General features: G+C 37.5%; 2 protein-coding genes across 3 annotated transcripts in view; one reads left to right on the top strand and one right to left on the bottom strand.

Annotated features, from left to right (window-relative positions):
- Window positions 1–68: 68 nt before the first annotated feature.
- Window positions 69–7017, top strand: LOC106129928 (myoneurin). The gene is made up of 11 exons (XM_060950645.1): window positions 69–361; window positions 448–721; window positions 1112–1274; window positions 1808–1884; window positions 2702–2832; window positions 3189–3334; window positions 3468–4441; window positions 4786–4949; window positions 5687–5796; window positions 6272–6376; window positions 6905–7017. The coding sequence occupies exons 1-11, from the start codon at window positions 311–313 to the stop codon at window positions 6918–6920; spliced, it is 2211 nt and encodes a 736-aa protein (XP_060806628.1). The 5' UTR covers window positions 69–310; the 3' UTR covers window positions 6921–7017.
- A 31-nt stretch (window positions 7018–7048) lies between these two features.
- LOC106129932 (Fanconi anemia group J protein homolog) overlaps window positions 7049–20528 on the bottom strand; it is a 59853-nt gene continuing 46373 nt past the window's right edge. The window contains exons 5-19 of one of the 2 annotated variants that reach the window (XM_060950643.1): window positions 18671–18827; window positions 17869–18118; window positions 17222–17437; window positions 16596–16715; window positions 15992–16086; window positions 14923–15050; window positions 14472–14585; window positions 13628–13746; window positions 12414–12605; window positions 11986–12170; window positions 11239–11332; window positions 10617–10730; window positions 9850–9974; window positions 9057–9183; window positions 7049–8654 (exon numbers count right to left, since the gene is read on the bottom strand). In XM_060950643.1, coding sequence (XP_060806626.1) covers window positions 8553–8654; window positions 9057–9183; window positions 9850–9974; window positions 10617–10730; window positions 11239–11332; window positions 11986–12170; window positions 12414–12605; window positions 13628–13746; window positions 14472–14585; window positions 14923–15050; window positions 15992–16086; window positions 16596–16715; window positions 17222–17437; window positions 17869–18118; window positions 18671–18827 — 2138 coding nt within the window. In that variant the 3' untranslated portion in view covers window positions 7049–8552. The remainder of the gene's footprint in view (window positions 8655–9056; window positions 9184–9849; window positions 9975–10616; window positions 10731–11238; window positions 11333–11985; window positions 12171–12413; window positions 12606–13627; window positions 13747–14471; window positions 14586–14922; window positions 15051–15991; window positions 16087–16595; window positions 16716–17221; window positions 17438–17868; window positions 18119–18670; window positions 18828–20528) is intronic. The other variant, XM_060950644.1, reaches the window with a different exon arrangement.

The raw sequence follows: 20528 nt of genomic DNA, 5'->3' as shown, positions 1-20528 counted from the left end.
ATTTCTAGCACATCACATCAGTCACTATCATTTGTCATTGTCAGTTGTGAATTATTATTTTATTCTTGATTCTGTCAAGCAACTTTTGCAAGCAACTTCAAAGTTCAAATGTCAAGCAAGGATTCCTAGAATAGAAATAGAAAGAAAAGTATTGATTACTTTACCCTCAGTTTGAAAGCGTTTCTTATTTCTTTAGAAAAAAAAAACACATGATGAGGAATACATACACATTCAGGAGGCATAGAAATTCTCTCTACTCAATTTATGGTATCCATGATTAAATAAGCATTCAATATAGCAATCATTCAAGATGGAGCCTATTAAATTGGAATTTAGTGTACCTTGTTATTATAGTTTGTTAGTAAGTAACCGTTTGATTTCTATTTTTTGGAACTTTTCGTTATTTGTTTATGTTATGATAATCATATTCTTCAACTCAAACTTCAGTTTACAGAAACAGAATCTTCAGATTCCTTGCTTACCAAGTGTAAATCCCAAGATGGTATGTATGAGTTGGGAACAACTCTTCCTTCACATGGGTCGCTTCTGGAGCCCGATGACGTGCTATCGCAATTCCTTACGGGGGACGAATTATTTGAAGAACCTGACCTTAACGGACCCACCACTTTACATTGTGAAATTTGTAGCAAAAAGTTTGACAATGCTAAAAAGTATTATGGGCATTTGCGAGTCCATTCCAAGGACAATCTTTGGATTTGTGGTAAGTTTATTTATGAAATAATACCTGTATTTGATTGTTGTAAGGCACAATAACCTTATGTATAGTAAATGTTTATTTAACTTTCTTGTTCAATGAGACCTTGTGTAGTTCTTTACTTTATCTTTATAACCATACTAATACTATACCTTTAGAGATTTGTATTTGACTGATTTTTACAAAACTTGGCACAAAGATAGAATGGACCTTCAAGGTTAACATAGGCTGTTGTTCTGAAATGTTTTTCTGAAAACTTTCATGTAAAACTATTCAAATAAAAGAATATTATTTTGGAATTTTAATTTCAAAACCACTGGATGATTTTATATTATGCATGGAGCAAGGCAATTCGTAGGAAGTTTTTAGATAAATATAATTAAAATTCAATTTCAGAGAAATGTCCTAACCAGAAGTTCTCCACGAAGCAGCAGCTGATGAAGCACAGCCTAAGCCACCAGCCCTTGGAGCGCATGTGGCGTTGTCCACAGTGCACCATGGCATTTGAGGCTTTGTGGAGGTTGCAACAACACTTGTTCGCTAAACATCGCATGTACAGGTGAGTTACAGTTCCACAGTCAGGTCAAATTTACAAGAAAAAAAAATAAAGACTTCCTCTTAAGCCTGAGCTATCTGTTTGATTTAAACATTTACTTGTTGACAACTTCAGAATAAATAGAAAATTTTTTTACTAAATATATTTTAGGCATAAAAGATGAGATTACTTATAGTAAACCAAAAACTATTTTTCATTTATAATCTCATTTTCTTCTTTCTCATTTATATTGTAACAATGTGTGCGGTGTGGTTCCCGGCACCAGTACAAAAAAGAATAGGACCACTCCATCTCTTTCCTATGGATGTCGTAAGGGGCGACAAATGGATAGGCTTACAAACTTGGGATTCTTTTTTTAGGCGCTGGGCTGGCAACCTGTCTTTATTTGAATCTCAATTCTATCATTAAGCCAAATAGCTGAGCGTGGCCTATCAGTCTTTTCAAGACTGTTGGCTCTGTCTACACCACAAGGGATATAGACGTGACCATATGTATGTATGTATGTATGTATAAGTAATGGTTTCTTTTTGTTCCAGGCCCCACAAATGTGATAAATGTGAGAAGTCATTCAACAAATATTGTGATCTGATGAAACACAAAGAAGTTCATAATCGTAAGTGAAAGCTGTTTTAAGATTATGTATAGCAATTACCAATATCTTCAGGGCAGTAATGTTATTATGAATGCTTGTTTCACAATGTTATTGATTAATAATGGGACAGTTATAGTACAACTTACGTTGAACAAAACACATGAGTATTCTTCTTTAACATATATTTGCCCACTCCTTGGCATATGCAATATAATTAATCAGGTAATCCCAGAATGGTTTTTTATGTTGTCGGACCAGCAGGCTAATGGTCTGTCAAGACGAATATTAATATTTTTAAAATATAATTGTAAAAATGTGTATGTTTGTCCAATTTTACGTCAAAACCAACTTGAACTGATCTCCATGAAGTTTGTTATACATACATATAGTTTGTAGTATGAAGAAGGACTTAGGTTAATTTTCAGGCAAAAGCTAGTAGATGTCTATGTATGACATAGACAAATAATAAAGAAAAATAAACACAAACAAATTTCAACCCCAAAGAGTAAACTTTCCAAATTCTACTACACATATTTTTTTTTATCTTATACAGTTTTTTTCACTCTACCAAATTCTAATATATGTACATACATATTGTCATGTTTATATTCCATTAGGGGTAGACCGAGTGAAAAGTCTTGCCTAAAAAAGAATCCCAAGTTTAGAATCCTATCCCATAGTCGCCTTTTACGACATGAAAAGAGATGGAGTGGTCCTATTCTTTTTTGTATTGGTGCTGGGAACCACGCGGTATGACTTAATGATAGAATTCAAATTCAAATAGTAACAGGTTGCAAGCCCATGAAGAATCTCAAGTTTGTTACCAAATTCATTTCAGGTGTAAAAAAGCACACCTGTTCAGCTTGCAGCGTGCACTTCACCGACAAGTCTAATTTGAAGCGGCACATGTTGCTCCATACTGGGGAGAAACCTTTCTTGTGCCCTGGCTGCGGGTGTCGGTTCAAACAGGTCTGTTATAGCTTGGAATAATTATTGACATGATATTGCATCTCACAGTAATGACAAATTGGGTAGAATTAAAACGAATGTTTAATTTAAAATGTTCACTCTCAGTTTTTTAGAATAGGACATCTCTCTTTCTTCCGTATCTAATATCACCATAATTCATATTCCGCTAAGTAAGACTACCACTTTTATGTCACATTGGCTATATTCGACGGCGCAAAATAGCGCAATCTACTGCCGAATCTAGTTTTAACTTTCTTGTTTTTGATTGGCTACATTTTCTCTCTAATGATAATTTGCTTCCAAGGAATAACAGTGTTTTCATCAAATGAACATCAACTGTAATATTTACATTTCAGTTGAGTTCATTGAACCGGCACAAAGGAAATTGCACATTTAGTAAGAATATTAACGAAATAGAAGACAAAACCGTGCGGAAGAACTACTGTCGGGTTTGTGGCATGACATTCCAGTATAAGAGTGCGTTATTGGAGCATTGTGTGAGGTAAGAGATGAAATTCCTATTAAAATAAGGCTGGCTATTATTTAATGCTTGCTTAAAATTGCTTGGCAAAATTATCTGCATAATATTGTTTTGTCTTAATTTAAGTCTCAAAAATATATTTTTTTTTACACAGACAACATAATAATAATACAAGTGAGGCCGACAAAACAGACAAATCAAACCAAATGCACGCGGACGTGAACAGAACAGTGGATAACATTGTAGATGACATCCTCTCAGCGGAGGACGACTACATGACCATGTCCACGCAAAATGACATACTGAATGTATACAACAATCCCTCCGAAGTAGACACTAACACAGACAACCTTATGCAAATAGAATTCCTAAAAGAAATGAACCAATTACACATACTTGATGATGAATTATTCTACAATGATATAGATTTAGATAGCTTTCATAGCAACCAAATATTCAATACCACAAATAATATAAATATAGATTATAATAACGAAAAGAATGCGGAAACTCTTTTTGACTATACCGACGCCGCAGGCAAGAGTGTTGATCAGGATATAATGAATGCTCTGTATCATGTGAAAGCTGAACATTTGCCTGATGAATTGTTGAATGTGAATGATACTGTGAATTATGCTGAAACCAAGACGGAACCAGTGCCCCCTACAGTTGCTGTCAACGAATGCGCTACAATATTTGAAAGTGATGTAGATTTAGAATCGAGTGCTCATCTAGCAGCGAATTTGAGCCAACTTATTGGCGAAAACTCGGTGCAGTATATCTCTACAGAAGACGATGACACTTTTATTATAAGTTTGAATAGTGAAATAGATGCAGAGCAATTGACTGATATGCTAAATATAGGCCGCGTTGACAGTAAAAACAATGGTAAGGAAATTAAAAAAGAGGAGAACACTCAAAGTACTGAGAGTTATGCTGATATTGTAGTTGAAATACAGGAACCTAGAATTGAAGACGATGTAGAAGAACCTGAACATAAGGAATTATTTAATAATGAAGAAAAAGAAAACAAATTGAAAGAGCCCAAAGTGAAAAGAAAAAGAATTTTTGTATGTCGAACTTGTAAAAAGGAGTTCAGCAAAAGGGATAACTACAGATCTCATATAGGTAAAGTTGTTACTTCTGTTACTCTTGTCACTTTGTATTCAAAATAGAGGGAGAAAAGCTACGCCTTTGTCACATGTCTCTATCTAAAAAAGTACAAAGAGTCTTCATTAGTATCAATATTGTCAAAGACAAATATAGTTTTTAAAAAACATTGTCTCTGTAACGTAAAAAAAATAACCTTACAAACCTAACCTTTTATTTTTGAAATAAGTATCAATGGCATATATGGAACCAGTATCAGATTGTACTAGTGTTACTAGTGTACGAATATTTCAAGCCCTGCTTAAGACCCACTGTAATGCTGTTAATAAATAAGATTGTAACATGTAAATTTTAATCCCCAGCCACCCACAACCCGTCTCTCCGCCGCCACAAGTGCCCCGTCTGCAAGGAGCGGTTCAGTTACCGTTCTACCCTCAACAAGCACTTTGCGGCGAGCCACAAACCTGTCGTGTATCCCGCGCATGCGTGTACACTCTGCAATAAGAACTATAAAGCTGCTTGGATGGTAAGAACGTACAGTTAAACAAGATTTGTCACAAACATTTAATTATTTGTTTTTAGTTGGTCTCGTAGATAATATAATAAATAATGAAATAAGAGCTATAGAATACTATCTATGTAGTCCTCTTGATATAATTTTTTACTGTCTATATAAAGTAAATCAAAGTTGTTATGTAGGGAATAAAATGTCTGGCCTTGCTTCCTCCACCGGAACCAAGTAGAAGGGGCAGGCCGATGAAATACTGCTAAAACATATAATGGTCTAAAAGCTGATGACGCTGTAGATGTATAAGTAATATAGTAATGTATAATAATATATCTTAAGTGGAATGTATGAGATACTCCTGCCCTCAACCGAATATTTCGCGAGCCACCAGTTCATGGTGTATCTTGCGCTTCTGTGGATGTGAGGCTAAAATTTTCAAGGCGAGTTGGAATTGGGCGGTATAATATTTTTTACAGCAAGCAACACTCATACTATACTTACATAATGTCTATATCCCTTGCTGGGTAGGCAGAGCCAAGTCTTACTAGACTAACAGGCCACATTCAGCTGTTTGGCTTAATGATAGAATTAAGATTATAGTGACAGGTTGCAAGTCCGTCGCCTAAAGGAAGGAAGAATCCCAAGTTTATAAGCCCCTCCCTTAGTCGTCTAAGACATCTATGGGAAAGAGCTGGAGTGGTCCTATTCTTTTTCTATTGGTGCCGGGCAACACTCATAATATGTATGTTTTTCAGCTAAAAGACCACATTGAGCGGGACCACGAGAGGCTCGCACCACATGTCTGCGATAGGAAGGAGTGCGGGAAGAAGTTCTACAAGAAATCGGATCTCGTCGTACACATGAGGTAAGAAAGTTCCACGCTGTTTTTGTAGTCTGGATACTTGCATCTATCTTTCAATAAGTCCTAAATTTTTTGACCAATATGGTAGCATAGCATGTGACAAGTCTCAATCTACATTTTCAAACTGCTAGAGCCGTATTTTTTTTTATAAACCTATCACAGCGCAGTTTGTTTCTTTGTTGAACCGAGCGTGGTTTGATTGACCTTAGGCTGTAATTTTTAAATAAAGTCGTTATATTCCGTTTTTTTTTTCTTTTTTCTAACGCACTATTTACTTGGATTTTTTAAAAATCCTGGTCCTGGCAAATAAATGTGGTCATTAGTAATGACCATATTTATGACTTATTACCGTTTAGTTAAAGTTTAAACTAAATGTTATTTTAAATGATGATCAATTTTAGTTGATTTGTTCTTAAATGGTGTTATATTCTAGTTGAATTTAAAGATAAATGTTAGTAACTCCTTTCATGATGGCCAGGTTACACACGGGCGAGCGGCCGTACTCCTGCGACATCTGTCACGTGTCGTTCCAGCAACTCTCGCATTTCAAACGACACGAGAGGGAAGTGGACTGTACAAAGAGGTAACTATATTATTTCTTTATATTTTTCTTCTTCTCTATAGTTGTACTCTAAGCTGTTACGATTCAGAGCCCGGGGTCCGCATACCGACATATTCCTTCACCTTGGATAAGGACGTTATTAATATGTATGCATGATTCATGTAAGGTAATCTACAGTTGAAAAATTTGTGGCTGGTACGTATAGTAAATTACTGGCATCAAGCCAGATTACTGTATGATTTGTTTAAAACGTGTTTATTAAATCTGCCACTATTTCAGAATTTCCCAATATGACCGCAATCTTGAATATGCACCGGTAGAATCACCTATTTATCTCTTACGGGGTAGACAGAGCCAACAGTCTCAAGAGTCTGAGCCACGTCAATCTTTAAATCTGTCTACCCTTATTTAAAATGAAGCAGTTACTTCGAAGTAACAGAAGGAATTTGGAACAATATTTTTAAGGTTCTATTAGATTTTGAACTTAACTATTGTTAGATACTGACTGATTTCCTTAGTATCTCAATTATAATTTTCTTTTTATTTCAGAGCTCGAAAGGGGTAACAGGCGATTTATATTTTGTTCTCAAGAAATCTCCCAATAATGAACTGAAATTAAATGTTTAAAGAAAATAAAATCAATCATTTCTTATAAAATTATATTTGTTTGTATAACATTTCGATCGCACAAAAAGTATCATCTCATAATACCTATAACTTGCTTTTAGTAACATTTTTTTCTTCAAAATTCTTCAAAAACACATTCTTAATATAAAAAATGCAGTAAATAAGTTGACAGGTTCTTGAGTCAACTTAAAGCCACCAAAATTTGAGTCAACAAAACGAAACTATTTGGTAAACACCTCCTGCAGGATAAATTTCTTCAGACTAAGGTGACTTAAGATCCGGGTGGTATTACGGAATGAAATACAATACAAATGGCACAGCCCTTAAGACATCGTATCACAAACAAAAACACAAAGTGAATTAACAATTATTTAAGAAGCCTCGTCTATAAGCACTCCCCTCGACATACAATTTCAATACAAACTATTTAAATACAGATTAAATTGTAATTTTTTCCTAATTTTGCTGTTACATTTTACAGAATTACCACTTTTACAAGTTACACCCTTGCATCTAAGCAGAAGTAAATTTTTTTGTGGCGGGGAATATTTGAGCCCATTAGCCTATTAGAGCGCGCCATTTAAAGCCGCGAACTGAACTGTCCGGTATTGTGAACGAGATAGCTGAAACATTTTGTTTTTGCATTTTTATTTTACGGTAGGTACGGTAGTGGTAGTTCTGTACAAACGTACAACAGATTCTTGCCATATTGCAAATAATCCTCATTAACTTATCATAATTGATTATATTATACAACAAAAAATAACGCTTAAATATAAATTGAGCACGCATAAAATAGATTAAAACTTAGTATTAGAATAACGTCACACGACACGGCAACAAAGTAAAATTGGCGATAAAAAACATTAAAACAGGCATAATTTAAAAGTTATGTGTCCAATTGCATTTTTTCAAATTAATATTATGCGGCAACAAAGATTTGACCGAAAAATTGAGACTTTCGGGAAAAATCAATTGTGATAGTATAAAATTCCGATTGTAACGATACAATTTAGTAATTTAATTGCTTGTCGGTTGACTAGAAGAGAGCTCCTAAAGGTGCGTCCAGATATGTTCTCTTGTCCGTACCTTCCTTCCGTTTCGTATCAACTTTGCAATCTTAGGTTGGACATTGGTCGGTAAGCTGGTACTACATACGATCAATCTTGAGACGCTTTTCATCACAGCGACGCAAGTTTATATTTATTTGTTCTTTAAAATAACACTGCCTCTTATTGACTATTTCGGAATAACCATTACATGACATTAGTTACTTATTTGTTTTTAAATTATGTTAATAAAATTTCAGTTAAGTGAACGTGGACGTTATACTTCATACGAGGCATAGTGCTGTCAAAAGAATATATCTGGTCCCTAAGGCAACAGACCTTTATGGGCCAATTCCGATGTTGTACTTTTCGTTGCAGATGGTTGTAGGTATACTTTTCGGTGTACAGTGGGTCACATAGAAAATACCTTAACTTATGTAAGTCTATATACTATTCTACATGGCCCACTGTTCTCCGTTTATAAGAGCGATAGAAAGATGCGAACAAAAATGGGTATGCTATCAGATGTCCTCGATTTCTCCTAGAGTCATGTTCTGCATGAAGGATTCCAGACTGTTGGCACTGTTGACTAGACCGTTGAATGTGAAGTGGTTGTTGCCCAGCTGTGGAAAATAATAGAGAATTTTATTTTTCCTACAATATTCGTACAATTATCTGTAACTAGACGCGCGTCTACTTGATGTTGACCAGCTAGCATGACACGCGATTAACTATCGGTGTTTCGCTTTTTATTATTACGTGGAAAGGGACAGCGACAGCTTATCGCTCGATAAAAATGGCGTCGCTCTTGCCGCCAGGGTATAACACCCACCAATTTCGTACCGCGGTCGTATGATCTGGAGGGTAGTTTAGTTACAACAGAGCCACATCGGTGGATTATACACATGATCATGACATTCACCAAATTCCTGACTTGTCCTGAGAAAAATGCTGCGAAAAGAAGTGACATTCACCAGCTGAATTTTTCATATCTCCACCTAGAGGTGGTCGGTATAGACACTCACCAGGTTGCGCACCCACCCCGAGAGGTGCTGCGTGTAGTGGGGCTCCCGGAAGCGCGCGTCCACCAGCAGCACGGCGCCCCAGTCGCCGCGGTGCCGCACGCAGCGCCCCACTGCTTGGTTCAGGGCTCTGCCAACAACGGGACACTATAATGGCAACCCAAGACACAAATTTGGCACCTACTATAAAAGATGGAAGACAAATGCCTAATCCAATATTTAAATAAAAAAATGAAAATAAAAAATAGTGACTGCCTTAACGTAGACTCTCTTTATTTTTTTCTACATGTCACGGATGAAGGATGTATCGCGTAACGAGGACACTCTTTGTTAATAGATATATGTACATACATACATATGGTCACGTCTATGTCCCTTGCGGGGTAGACAGAGCCACCAGTCTTGAAAAGACTGAATGGCCACGTTCAACTATTCGGCTGAATGATAGAATTGAGATTCAAATAGTGACAGGTTGCTAGCCCATCGCCTAAAAAAGAATCCCAAGTTTGTAAGCCTATCCCTTAGTCGCCTTTTACGACACCCATGGGAAAGAAATGGAGTGGTTTTCTTTTTTGTATTGGTGCCGGGAACCGCACGGCACTTACGTTAATAGATATTATCAATTGAAAGAAAATTAAGGAAATAAACTTGGGATGCTTTTTTTCATTCGATGCAACCTGTCTATATTTCTGAAACGACCTTGCGAATCTGATGACCGAGTTTAATCTTACTAGACAAGGGACAGACGGAGCCAATGCTCTGTCTATGTCCCGTGGGATATAAGGTTAACTATTACCTATAAGCCTGCACCAGAAGCCACTCGCTCCTCGGCAACAGGTCCCTGGTCTTCGAGAACTTGTCGTTATAGTTCACTTTAGCCTGCACTGCTCGGTCGTACATGTTCGGGTACGGGATGCCCACCTGGAACAAGAGGAAAAATTTACTTATAAATATCTTCTTCCTCCTGACTGGCCTGTCTCAGCTACATTCTCACCACTGTAGAGAGGAGCCTGGGGTATGCCTTTGACCATGGACCCTGGATTGGGTGAGTCAGGTTTTTACACGAAGCGATTTCCGTCTGACCTCCACAACCTTTGCAGGGGAACCTGAATGTTCTCTGAATGTGCAGGTTTCCTCACCGTAAGAGCATCGGTTAGAATTCAGAGTAATGTACATAACTACGAAAATAGTCATTGGTACATGCCCGAGGTGGGATTCGAACCTGTGCCTTTTATGCGCATCACGCATTTTAACCAGACACCTTACAGATTTGACCATCGACGCTCTTATACATTTTTATTAATTTCCTTATAAATATAAACAGATAAACAGACAATACCTAATAAGGAATAATAAATAATAGAATAAAAGAACAGCGTGATAAGGGAATGTTGTGACGTGAAAGAAGATATAATATAGTAACAGGAACAGAAAAAGGAATGCTTAGATGGTTCGGTCATGTTCGAGAGGAAGAATGAAAGCAGGATGACTAAGGAAATAAGTAAATAAAATGTGAACATCACACAATTTTTGCGTAATCACGAAATTAAAATAAATACATACCGTGATCACAGCTCTGGCCTGCTGATCCTTGAAATCCATACCCTCCGATACCTTCCCGCGGAACACGGCGAACAAAATGGCGCCCTTGTCCGTCTCCACGCTATTGTAATAATCCTGAAAATCAAAACATATGTACATACATATATCACGTCTATATCCCTTGCGGGGTAGACAGAGCCCATAGTCTTGAAAACACAGATAGGCCACGTTCAGCTGTTTGGCTTAATGATAGAATTGATATTAAAATAGTGACAGGTTGCTAGCCCATCGCCTTAAAGAAGAATGACAAGTTTATAAGCCTATCCCTTAGTCGCCTTTTACGACATCCATGGGAACGAGATGGAGTGGTCCTATTCCTTTTTTTATTGGTGCCGGGAACCACGGCATCAAAATGAGGATAGAGAAGGTTTATATAATATCATCGAAAGCTCCAAATCGCTGAGTCTAGAAATTTTAAATTTGGCATGTAATTATGGTGAAGGGGTGCCTCTTCTTACATACCGAAACGATACGGGTTCCTTGCAGGCGAAAGTACGTCTAATCTTTAACGTTATTTGATTTTATTTAAAAATAACGTTATCGCGTGCCAGAATTGTTTTTTTTTATTTAGTGCGATACTTGCCTCCATAACCTCGTTGTGGTCCTTTACGTTCCTACTCTCCATGAAAACATTTTTCAACTGGCGTAGCTTGTCCCACGTGCCGTTCTCACGCCACCTGTCATAAAGTTATTGTAAAAATAATTTTAAACGTTCATTATTAAGTTATAACTACTTAAAAATGCTACCATTTTATATAACTAACATTTACCATAACTAATGCGAAAATTGTGAATTATGACTGACAAAACAAAACTTTTCTACTCATAGCTACAACACTTATATATATATATATATAGTTCAACGTCTTTGCTAGAGATTATTGGCTTTATCAGAGGTTGTCTGCTGTATATGTTTTTCTATACATCTCTGCACTGACCTTCTGACATGTTGATACATCAACCGCTCTCTTTTTCATCATTGCGTGTTTCCAGTTTCACCCTCGACCACAATATTTTGGAGCGGGATCGGTTTTTCGATACTTCTCTCCATTTTGTCCTCGCTTCGGATTTGAGACATCCATCGAATCTAAATTTGAGGTACACAACTTTGTAAGACATTGACCTTTGATGGGCAACACTAAGTTTAAACTGGCAACACTGACCTTACAATCACGTTCATCCTTCGGTTCATATGAAGGTATCAAAAACAACATGCAAAGGGGTGACCGTTTGCACATAGTCGTCCTTGACATTGTACCTCTACATATCTCTACATTTAACAACTTCTTAAAATTCCATCTCTTACCAGCCCGCAGCTGGCAACACTGACCTTTTAACGAGCTGATCCATCAATCTGTACGAAGGTAGGAAGCACAGCACGCCATGCGGGGTCACTCTGCACACCCATGTGACGGCCGCGCCCAGTGCATCCTGCACCGCCACTTGAGACGTGTCGGTACTCTTACATTGGAGGGGCTGACCATCTGGACAGGTGGTTAGGGTGCCCACCCACACCTGTTATGTAAATTCAAGCCGGATAATGATGATGAAAAATGATACTAGATAATACCCAAAAATTAATTGTAAAAATTAAAATCAAGATTCCACCAGTACATACGAGTAGTTCCCGGGCCAAAAGTTTTCTGTTTGGTCCGCTGGTAGACTTGTAGAGAATAGCGTACGACATTAAGTCCACCTTTAGTACATTTCGTTTTAAATAAATAAAAGCTGGCAAGTAAGTAAAATTAATACGCTTACCCTTTCCTTCGGTATGACATGGTTGGGGCTGACTTTGAGCGGGAAATCTGTGGCTAACTCGGAGTACAAGCTGAGTAGCGGGGTCAAGGTCCCCGACGCGAGGATGATGCAGCGAGCCGCCTTCAGGCCCTCGAACACGATGCCGGAGTTCATGCACATGAGACGGAGCTCTAGCGTCTCTTTGGCTACCTTCTGTGAATGAATGAATGAATGAAAGTGATAGAGAGATCATACTGGTCTGACAGCGAAGAAAAAGCGAAGTATGTGGCATGGAGCTTTCTCATGCAGATTGTAGATCAAGGAAAAGGATACTGAACTTGGGATTCTTCTTACTCTTTCTACATCGTAAGGGAAAAAAGATGTATGATGTGATAGATACAAATGTTAACAAGTTCTTGTGAATGAAATGTCAGGAGGAACCTAATTCGACGCAATGGTCTGAAAAGATTGATGATTGTAGAAGAAGCAACAAAGTATGCAGGTATTTTGGTAAGTAGAAAGATGTACTCTCTGCCTACCCATCCGGAAAAAAGGCGCGAATTATGTAGGATAATTTTTATACTTACCCTATAAAAAGTACCTTTACGTCCTGAGCAGCGATGAAATAAATATTTAATGAGAACATTTTGAGACCTTGATAGAATTATATTTATTAAGCTTTCATCCGCGGCTCCGCCAAAGGGAAATAAGTCCTTTTTCTCTTATCCACACTATAGATGTGCAAAATTTTATGAACATCAGTTCAGAAGTTAAGTTGTGAAGAGGTCACAAACAATCAATCTTGCTTTTGAAGTTATAATTTTAGTAGATTTTAATATACAAAATATTCATAAAATTTACTCGTAATAATTAATTAGAGTGTCTGTACGGCAACGCAAAACATTGTGAGGAAACCTGCACATTCAGGCAACTGGATATCTAACCATGATCGATCTAGTACGTGTAAAGTTCCTCTGCAGAGGTCTACTGCCGATAATTTTACGGTGAGGAAACCTGCACAATTAGGCAACTGGATGTGTAACCATGATCGATTTAGTACGTGTAAAGTTCCTCTGCAAAGGTTGCGGAGGTCAGATGGGAGTCGCTTCGTGTAAAAACCTGACTCGCCCAATCCAGGAACCATGGTCAAATGCATACCACAGGCTCCTCTCCACAGTGGTGAGGATGCAACCGGGACTATAGATAGGAGGAAGAAGAAGTTTAGTAATATGTACCTGAGCATAGTTGGTCCGCCTCCACAGCCCCGCCTCATAAGAATTCTCCATGACGACAGTCTTCACCAGCGCTGGAGTAAAGTCCGCGGTATATTTACCATCGCTGCGGAACAGGTAACCTGGGTAACAGGACACGTTACAGTAATATTTTGAAAGTTTCAATTTATTCACTGTTATTTTAGGTAATCATTAATCTATACTAATATTATAAAGCTGAAGAGTTTGTTTGTTTGAACGCGCTAATCTCAGAAACTACTGGTTTTTGTGTTGAACAAACCATTTATCGAGGAAGGCTTTAGGCTTTATAACATCACGCTGCAACTATTAGAAGCGAAGCAATAATGGAAAATGTAAAAAAAATTGGGGTAATTATTCATCCCTGCAATGATGCCCAAAATAACTATTACACGCGGACGAAGTCGCGGGCACAGCTAGTTGTACAATAAAACTTGTATATATATATATATAATATACCGATATATACAAAATGGTGGAATAAACGACCTTATTACTTTATTCGAAATTTTTACACACTTAAGAATAGGATCACTCCATCTCTTTCCCATTGATGTCGTTAAAGGCGACTAAAGCATAAAGTGCACATTCATCTAGCGCAAGCTTCCATGCTGTTCTGATAGCGAAGAAAGAACATAGTGCATGCCAACCGCTTCTCTGTCCGTGCAGATTGAAAAAGTCATCTCTCATATTTCATTCCCTATCCTATTTTATCTGTATCAACCGACTATATTACTAGAGCAATGCGAATTGTCATGAGCAAAAATAATTTAAAAAAAATAGAGTTAATCTAAAAGTTTAAGCCGAAGAAGTACGATTAAAGACTAACCAAACACTGTGTCTATGGATTCTATAAGGGACCCCGTCGCTTGTGTCACGCCGAGTAGTGTTCTGGGATCTTCTCGAAGCTTCTGGCAGAATAATGAAGCGGTCTGCTTAAATTCTGCAAAAAAAAAATATTATCTTATAAGTCTTGAATATCCAAACAAAGATTAAAGGGAAGTGTAGCGAAATCTATAGGCCACAAATAACAAAAAAAAAAAAAAACAAAAAACAGCGAAAAACCTAAATCGCGCAAACAAAGATTTCACGGATTGGAGCTTTATATACTACCTCCGACACAACATCGCCGGAGCCGTGGTTCCCCAGGCATAACACCTAGCCTGGCGGAAGATCTTCCCTTTGGTGGCGGTCGAGCCGAATTGTCGCTCCCGCTACAGAAGGGGATATTCCCACCATATCAGAAATCCCGTGCGAAACCTAGTAATATAATTTCTAACCTGGATACTGCTTGGGGCCGATGTTGTGGTTGTTCAGGGTCTGGATGAAATGCTCCGGCTGCCAGATGTGGTCCACCTCGTTGTTGTTCACGGCTTTGCCAGCCAGCAGTTGAGACTGGTTCGTAAACCTGGATAAAAGATAAAATAAATTACATCTTTTTCTTCCTCCTGGCTATAGTAAATTTAAATAAATAGATATATGTATATACGGGACAAATTACACGGATTGAGATAGCCTCGAAGTAAGTTCGAGACTTGTGTTTCGAGATACTAACTCAACGATATCTACTATATTTCATAATAAATACTTATATACATAAACATCCAAGACCCAGGCCAATCAGAGAAAGTTCTTTTCTCATCATGCCCTGATCGGGATTCGAACCCGGGACCTCCGGTGTCATAGACAAGCGTACTACCGCTGAGCCACAGAGGCCGTCTAATATAAGATACAATAAATTACATCTTCTTCTTCCTCCTGGCTATAGTTCCGATAACATCCTAACATCTCTGGAGCGGAGCCCAGGGGCACCTTTATACTGTGATGCTAGATTGGATAAGTCACGTTTTTACACGAAGCGACTCCAGTCTGATCTTCGCAAGCTTTGCAGGGGAGTCTAACCCTTATTAGATCATTATGGTCATAGTAACACATCCACATATTAACTTGCAACGAATAAAATATATCAGCTGTTGACGCCATTTTGTAAATAAAACGAATCCAGCGCCACCATGGCTCAGAAACATACTAATTCAATGCGATAGTAGTTTTTAGTTAGCCGTTAAATTGAACCTATTATCGTCCTACAAAACTAGTCGTTCAATATCGTTGTCATTCATGCTATACGCTGTGTAATTAAACATCTTTTAGGTGATGGGCTGACACTGTCACTATTTGAATGTCAATTCTATCATTAAGCCTAACAGCTGAACGTGGCCAAACAGTCTATCAAGACTGCTGGTTCTGTCCACTCCGCAAGGGTTATAGACGTGACTATATGTATGTATGTGTAATTCAACGGCCAGTTGACTGTTGACTGAGACATATTTAGCAGGCTATTCTACGCACCAGTAATCCCAATTTCTGAGAGTCTTCACAAGTTTCTCCACATAATCCTGATTTTCTTTGTTCTGGTATCTATATTCGGACACTTTATCCAGTTCCTGAAAACAAAGTGTTATATTGTTTTTAGCTTAACATTGGCTTTAGGCCCAGTTGTGTCCTTATCTCTTGGAAAAGAAGCCCGGGATCCGCTCATAACCACGATGTTGGTCAGGTTTTTACACGAAGCGACTTCCTTCTGACCTCCGCGACCTTTGCAGGGAAACCTAGCCCGTATTGGATCATGTTTTCATGTCCAGTTTTTTGAATGGCATGTGTGTTACTATTAGCAAAAAACTTTTATTAAGGACTTTTAACTTTTACAGTAACAATGAAAATATACTTTCGCATTCATAATGTACCATTGATTTTAAGTGAAATTTAATAAATTTTAATTTGTAACCTATTGATAAAAGTTTTATCATTTTTAAACATGGTCCTTCGAGCCGGATTTGAAACAGCGACCTATTGATTAGTTCTAAAAATGTTATTTCAACCCTATCGATCTAGTCTGTGTTTGGATTTATATATTGTTCATATGACCACCTTACAATAGACCATAAGGTCTAACCTTCAAAGCGTTTAGCACGTGGTCCCTGGAGAAGCTTAGAGAGGCGGCGTCGCGGCAGATGTCCTCTATATTATGAGCCTCGTCTATTATCAGTATGTTGTTCCTCAAATCGATTTGCATCTGAAAGAGATAGAATATGACTTCACTTAACTATACGCATAAATAAGTATGTATAGAAAGTCATCAGTTTTTTTTTACTTATCAATTGTTGATGATTGATAAGTTAAAAAAAAACTGATGTCTGAGCAATTTAAAAATTTAAAACTTTTATGGATTTGTACATAACCAAAAATATTAGGTATATACATAAAAAACGTCTTTAAGTAGTCCTAGTCTCTGCCTACCTCTCCGGAAAAGAGGCGTCCCTTTAAGTACGCAAGTATAAATAGGTTCTTCTTCCTACTAGCTTTAGTCCCAGTTGTATATACACGAAACGACTCCCATCTGACCTCCGCAACCTTCGCAGGCGCACCTAACCCGTATTGGATATAAATCATGGTTACACATCCAGTTGCCTAAATGTGCAGGTTTCCTCACGCTGTTTTCCCTCACCGTAAGAGCATCGGTTAGTATTCAAACTAAAGCATGTATAAGTAGGTATATATAGCTGAAATATATTTACTCACACTACTTCTAATACTCGGCTCGATTAGATAATTGTACGGGCAGAAGACGATTTGCGCGAATCTGGCCATAATCTTGGCTGCGAAGTATGGACACGCCGCTTTCTCGTGGCCAGCGTTGACCAGGTCCTCCAGGTCGAAGGCCGGTGGGAGTTTCTCGTGGTCAAGAGCTTCACGGTTGTCGTAGTACTTACAGTTGCTATCGCCTTTTGAAGACGTCTGGAAAAAAATCGATTTTTATATAGTACATTGTTTAACAATAACAACCTTTAGATACAACTTATGAATTTTAATTCTATCATTCCATTAAGTCATACAGCTGAGCGTTGCCTGCCAGTATTTTCGAGATTGCTGGCTCTGTCTACCCCGTGAGGCATAAAGACGTGATTATATCTATGCATTATATATATTGTTAAACCTTTACATAAAATTAGTAAATTGTGGGCAATTTTAGTGATATTATATTTTCTATTGTGAAAGATTTTCAGTAATCTATTGGGTGTATTATTCAGATAGATAAAACTCTTTATTGCATCATAAGAGTAAAACATACAAAACATAACGACTACATATACAAACACAACAGACTTATCGCTAATGCAATTTCTACTAAACTTTCGGTTCAGAGTCTTTTTTCAAACATGACGTACCTTGATACATTCCCTGCACATATCATTCTTAGAGGTCCACTGCGCGCGGTCGTACTCTCTTATGCAGCTATACTCTCTACTAGACAGTAGACTCATCTTCGCATCCCCACAGTACGAGGTCCTCTTAAACTCCTTTATGACTTGTTGGAGCTGTTTGTGAGTCCTCGCGCCGTAGTAGATGGTGGGGGTGCTGCAATAAACAAGGGTGCTTGTCCAGAGTTGCAGACGTGAAATCAGGCTGTACAGATGTCTGAAAACAACCACCGGATTACCCACCACCTTTTACCACAACATACATTGTAAAATTAAATAATAAACTATTTCGAAAATAACTAAGTTAATAAATAACTCGAGTAAATACATATATATAAAACGACTTACACATGCAGAAGAAAAACGGTACATGCTTGATACATTCATGCATATAGTAAAGAAGAAGTAAGTTTCCTTTCGTTCCTCTTCAAACTATAGCTACTAAATGCAAATATCAAAATAACTTCAGAAATTACATGAAACGCTATTCAACGAAAATTATGTGAGTTCCCACGATTTTCCTTATTAGATTTAGACTAAAAAATAAATGACATATTATTCAAAACAAAATATATATAAAGTAGCCATGTATATCATTTCAAACAAAATACCAAAGTATCATAAAGATACCCGAAGCGACTCCCATTTGACCTCTGCATCCTTTTCATGGCACACGGTGCACTAAATTAATTTGCCTATTTCCTTACTCGCTATTTAAGACATCATGGGAATCATCATCGTTGCAGTTAGTATCCAAGTAAATACTAACCTAACTTGTTGCGGTGTCTCCGGCGCCGGTTGTTCGACAGTTTTGGTCGGCGTGGTCGGCGGAGTGAACTTGCATTTGAGCGGGGTGCTTGATCCTTCGCCCTCAGGATTCAGCTTCTGTCGTTTCGGGTGTATTTTAACCATGTCCGTTGGAGACTCTGGAATAAATAATAATATAATATAAGCCGTTATTCAGGCAAAATTTAAATTTTTATAGATATTTATTGTAAACTTTATTGTACAAAATACAAATGTATAGTACAATTGGCGGACTTAATGCTAGCATTCTAGATTCATTATCTACCAGTCAACCATTAGGTTATTTTCTACTGCATCAAATCTATGTGTTTCTCTCTGTCAAATAAATAAGATTTAATAATTATATTTGTCATTGAACCTGTGAACATATTGTCCGGAGATTCGCTTCCGTGGATATTTGCTGGGACAAAATTATCTTTGTGTCAAAGGTTATTAAAGATGTACTTATTCGGGTCAAAGTTTAAAGAAATAAGTACCGTCTTAAATAAGATTTCTACATAGTTCTTTATATTCGTTTATCTTTATAGTTTACCTACGATAATAACGGTAGTTATATACAATTGAAATAGCAGTCCAGCGTCACAGTATCACAACTATGCGACAGGTCGGACATAGCCCGCCCGAGGCATGCAAACCTGATGTCCGAATCATGCCGCCGAAATACTTGGGCCTTGTTATTATTAACAAGCTTTTACCGAGGAATTAGCCCACGGGAGGGGTGCCAAAAAATTTCCTCGGATAATAAACCTTATTCATACAAGATTTTATACAATTAGTTCAGCGGTTCCGCTGTAAAAACATAACTGACAGACAGATAAACTTTCTGATTTGTAATATAAATAAGCAAATAATATTAGATGTAAGCTCCCTGCGTCTAATATTATTTGCTTTGCTTCCGTGTGTATTTTCAAGAAGAAAAATAATAAAGCGTATGTTAAGTACTCATTGAGTAATATGAAAGAATATGTTAGCCACTTTCTGATCTCGAAAACCGACAAAAATCATACTGCCTTTTTATACATACATCTCATTTAGGAAGGGATTGATTGAAATCAACAGTTTATAAAAAAAATAATCATTATGAAAAATCAATAGAAACAAAAACCTAACAAGCAACCCTACAAGTTTTAAAAGCAATACCAACATAACGATTCACTCAATATTCACTTGACAAAAAGAAGTCTCCATTTTACATTTCTCTTGTAAACAAGATGGTGGATGACAATGACGCCATTACCGGGATTGCCTGCCGTTCGCGGTCGCCATAATGAAAGTATTGAAATCAACCCCCGGTGTCGTATTCGAGTGCGTAAAGCGTGAACGAAAAGCGAAACGTTGCGACCAGTTTATATATCGTCCAGTTTTACGGTTCTCATTCAGTTTTCTGTTCCGATTTTCTGCGTTATTTCTTTTTTCCGATTTTCAAACGATATTTCCAGGCAGTTTTCGCCTAAGGGAAAGGCTTTCCACTTTTGCCTCAAAGCCGCTATCCGCAAAAGGTGTGCATGTATACCTACTTAATGACCTTCCATTCCATGCTTTTCTGGTAGCGAAAAAGAAAACAAAAGTGTGGGTGGGGTATTCCCGCGCCGAGTTTTAAGTCAATCAACCTTCCGCCAAAACAGCCCGTAAACTCAACTAAACTATTTCTAATTTACAACTGGTTTTTACAATAAAGTTTAAATTAATAAATGTATAAACTTAAAATCTAAAAACGATTTTTCTGCCTACCCCTCCGGGAAAGAGGCGTGAGTTTATGTATGTATGTATGTATAAACTTATAACACATGGTAATTTTTTCTAGATTGCCCTTCCGATAC

This window comes from Amyelois transitella, chromosome 22 (genome assembly GCF_032362555.1).
Source record: "Amyelois transitella isolate CPQ chromosome 22, ilAmyTran1.1, whole genome shotgun sequence".
Taxonomy (NCBI): Eukaryota; Metazoa; Arthropoda; class Insecta; order Lepidoptera; family Pyralidae; genus Amyelois; species Amyelois transitella.
This window is presented reverse-complemented; position numbering and strand designations above follow the sequence as displayed.

Coding starts and splice junctions, on each gene's coding strand:
- LOC106129928 (XM_060950645.1), top strand. CDS start 311: ATGGAGCCTATTAAATTGGAATTTAGTGTACCTTGTTATTATAGTTTG. Junction 722..1,111: donor GGACAATCTTTGGATTTGTG/GTAAGTTTATTT, acceptor ATTCAATTTCAG/AGAAATGTCCTAACCAGAAG. Junction 5,797..6,271: donor GATCTCGTCGTACACATGAG/GTAAGAAAGTTC, acceptor CATGATGGCCAG/GTTACACACGGGCGAGCGGC.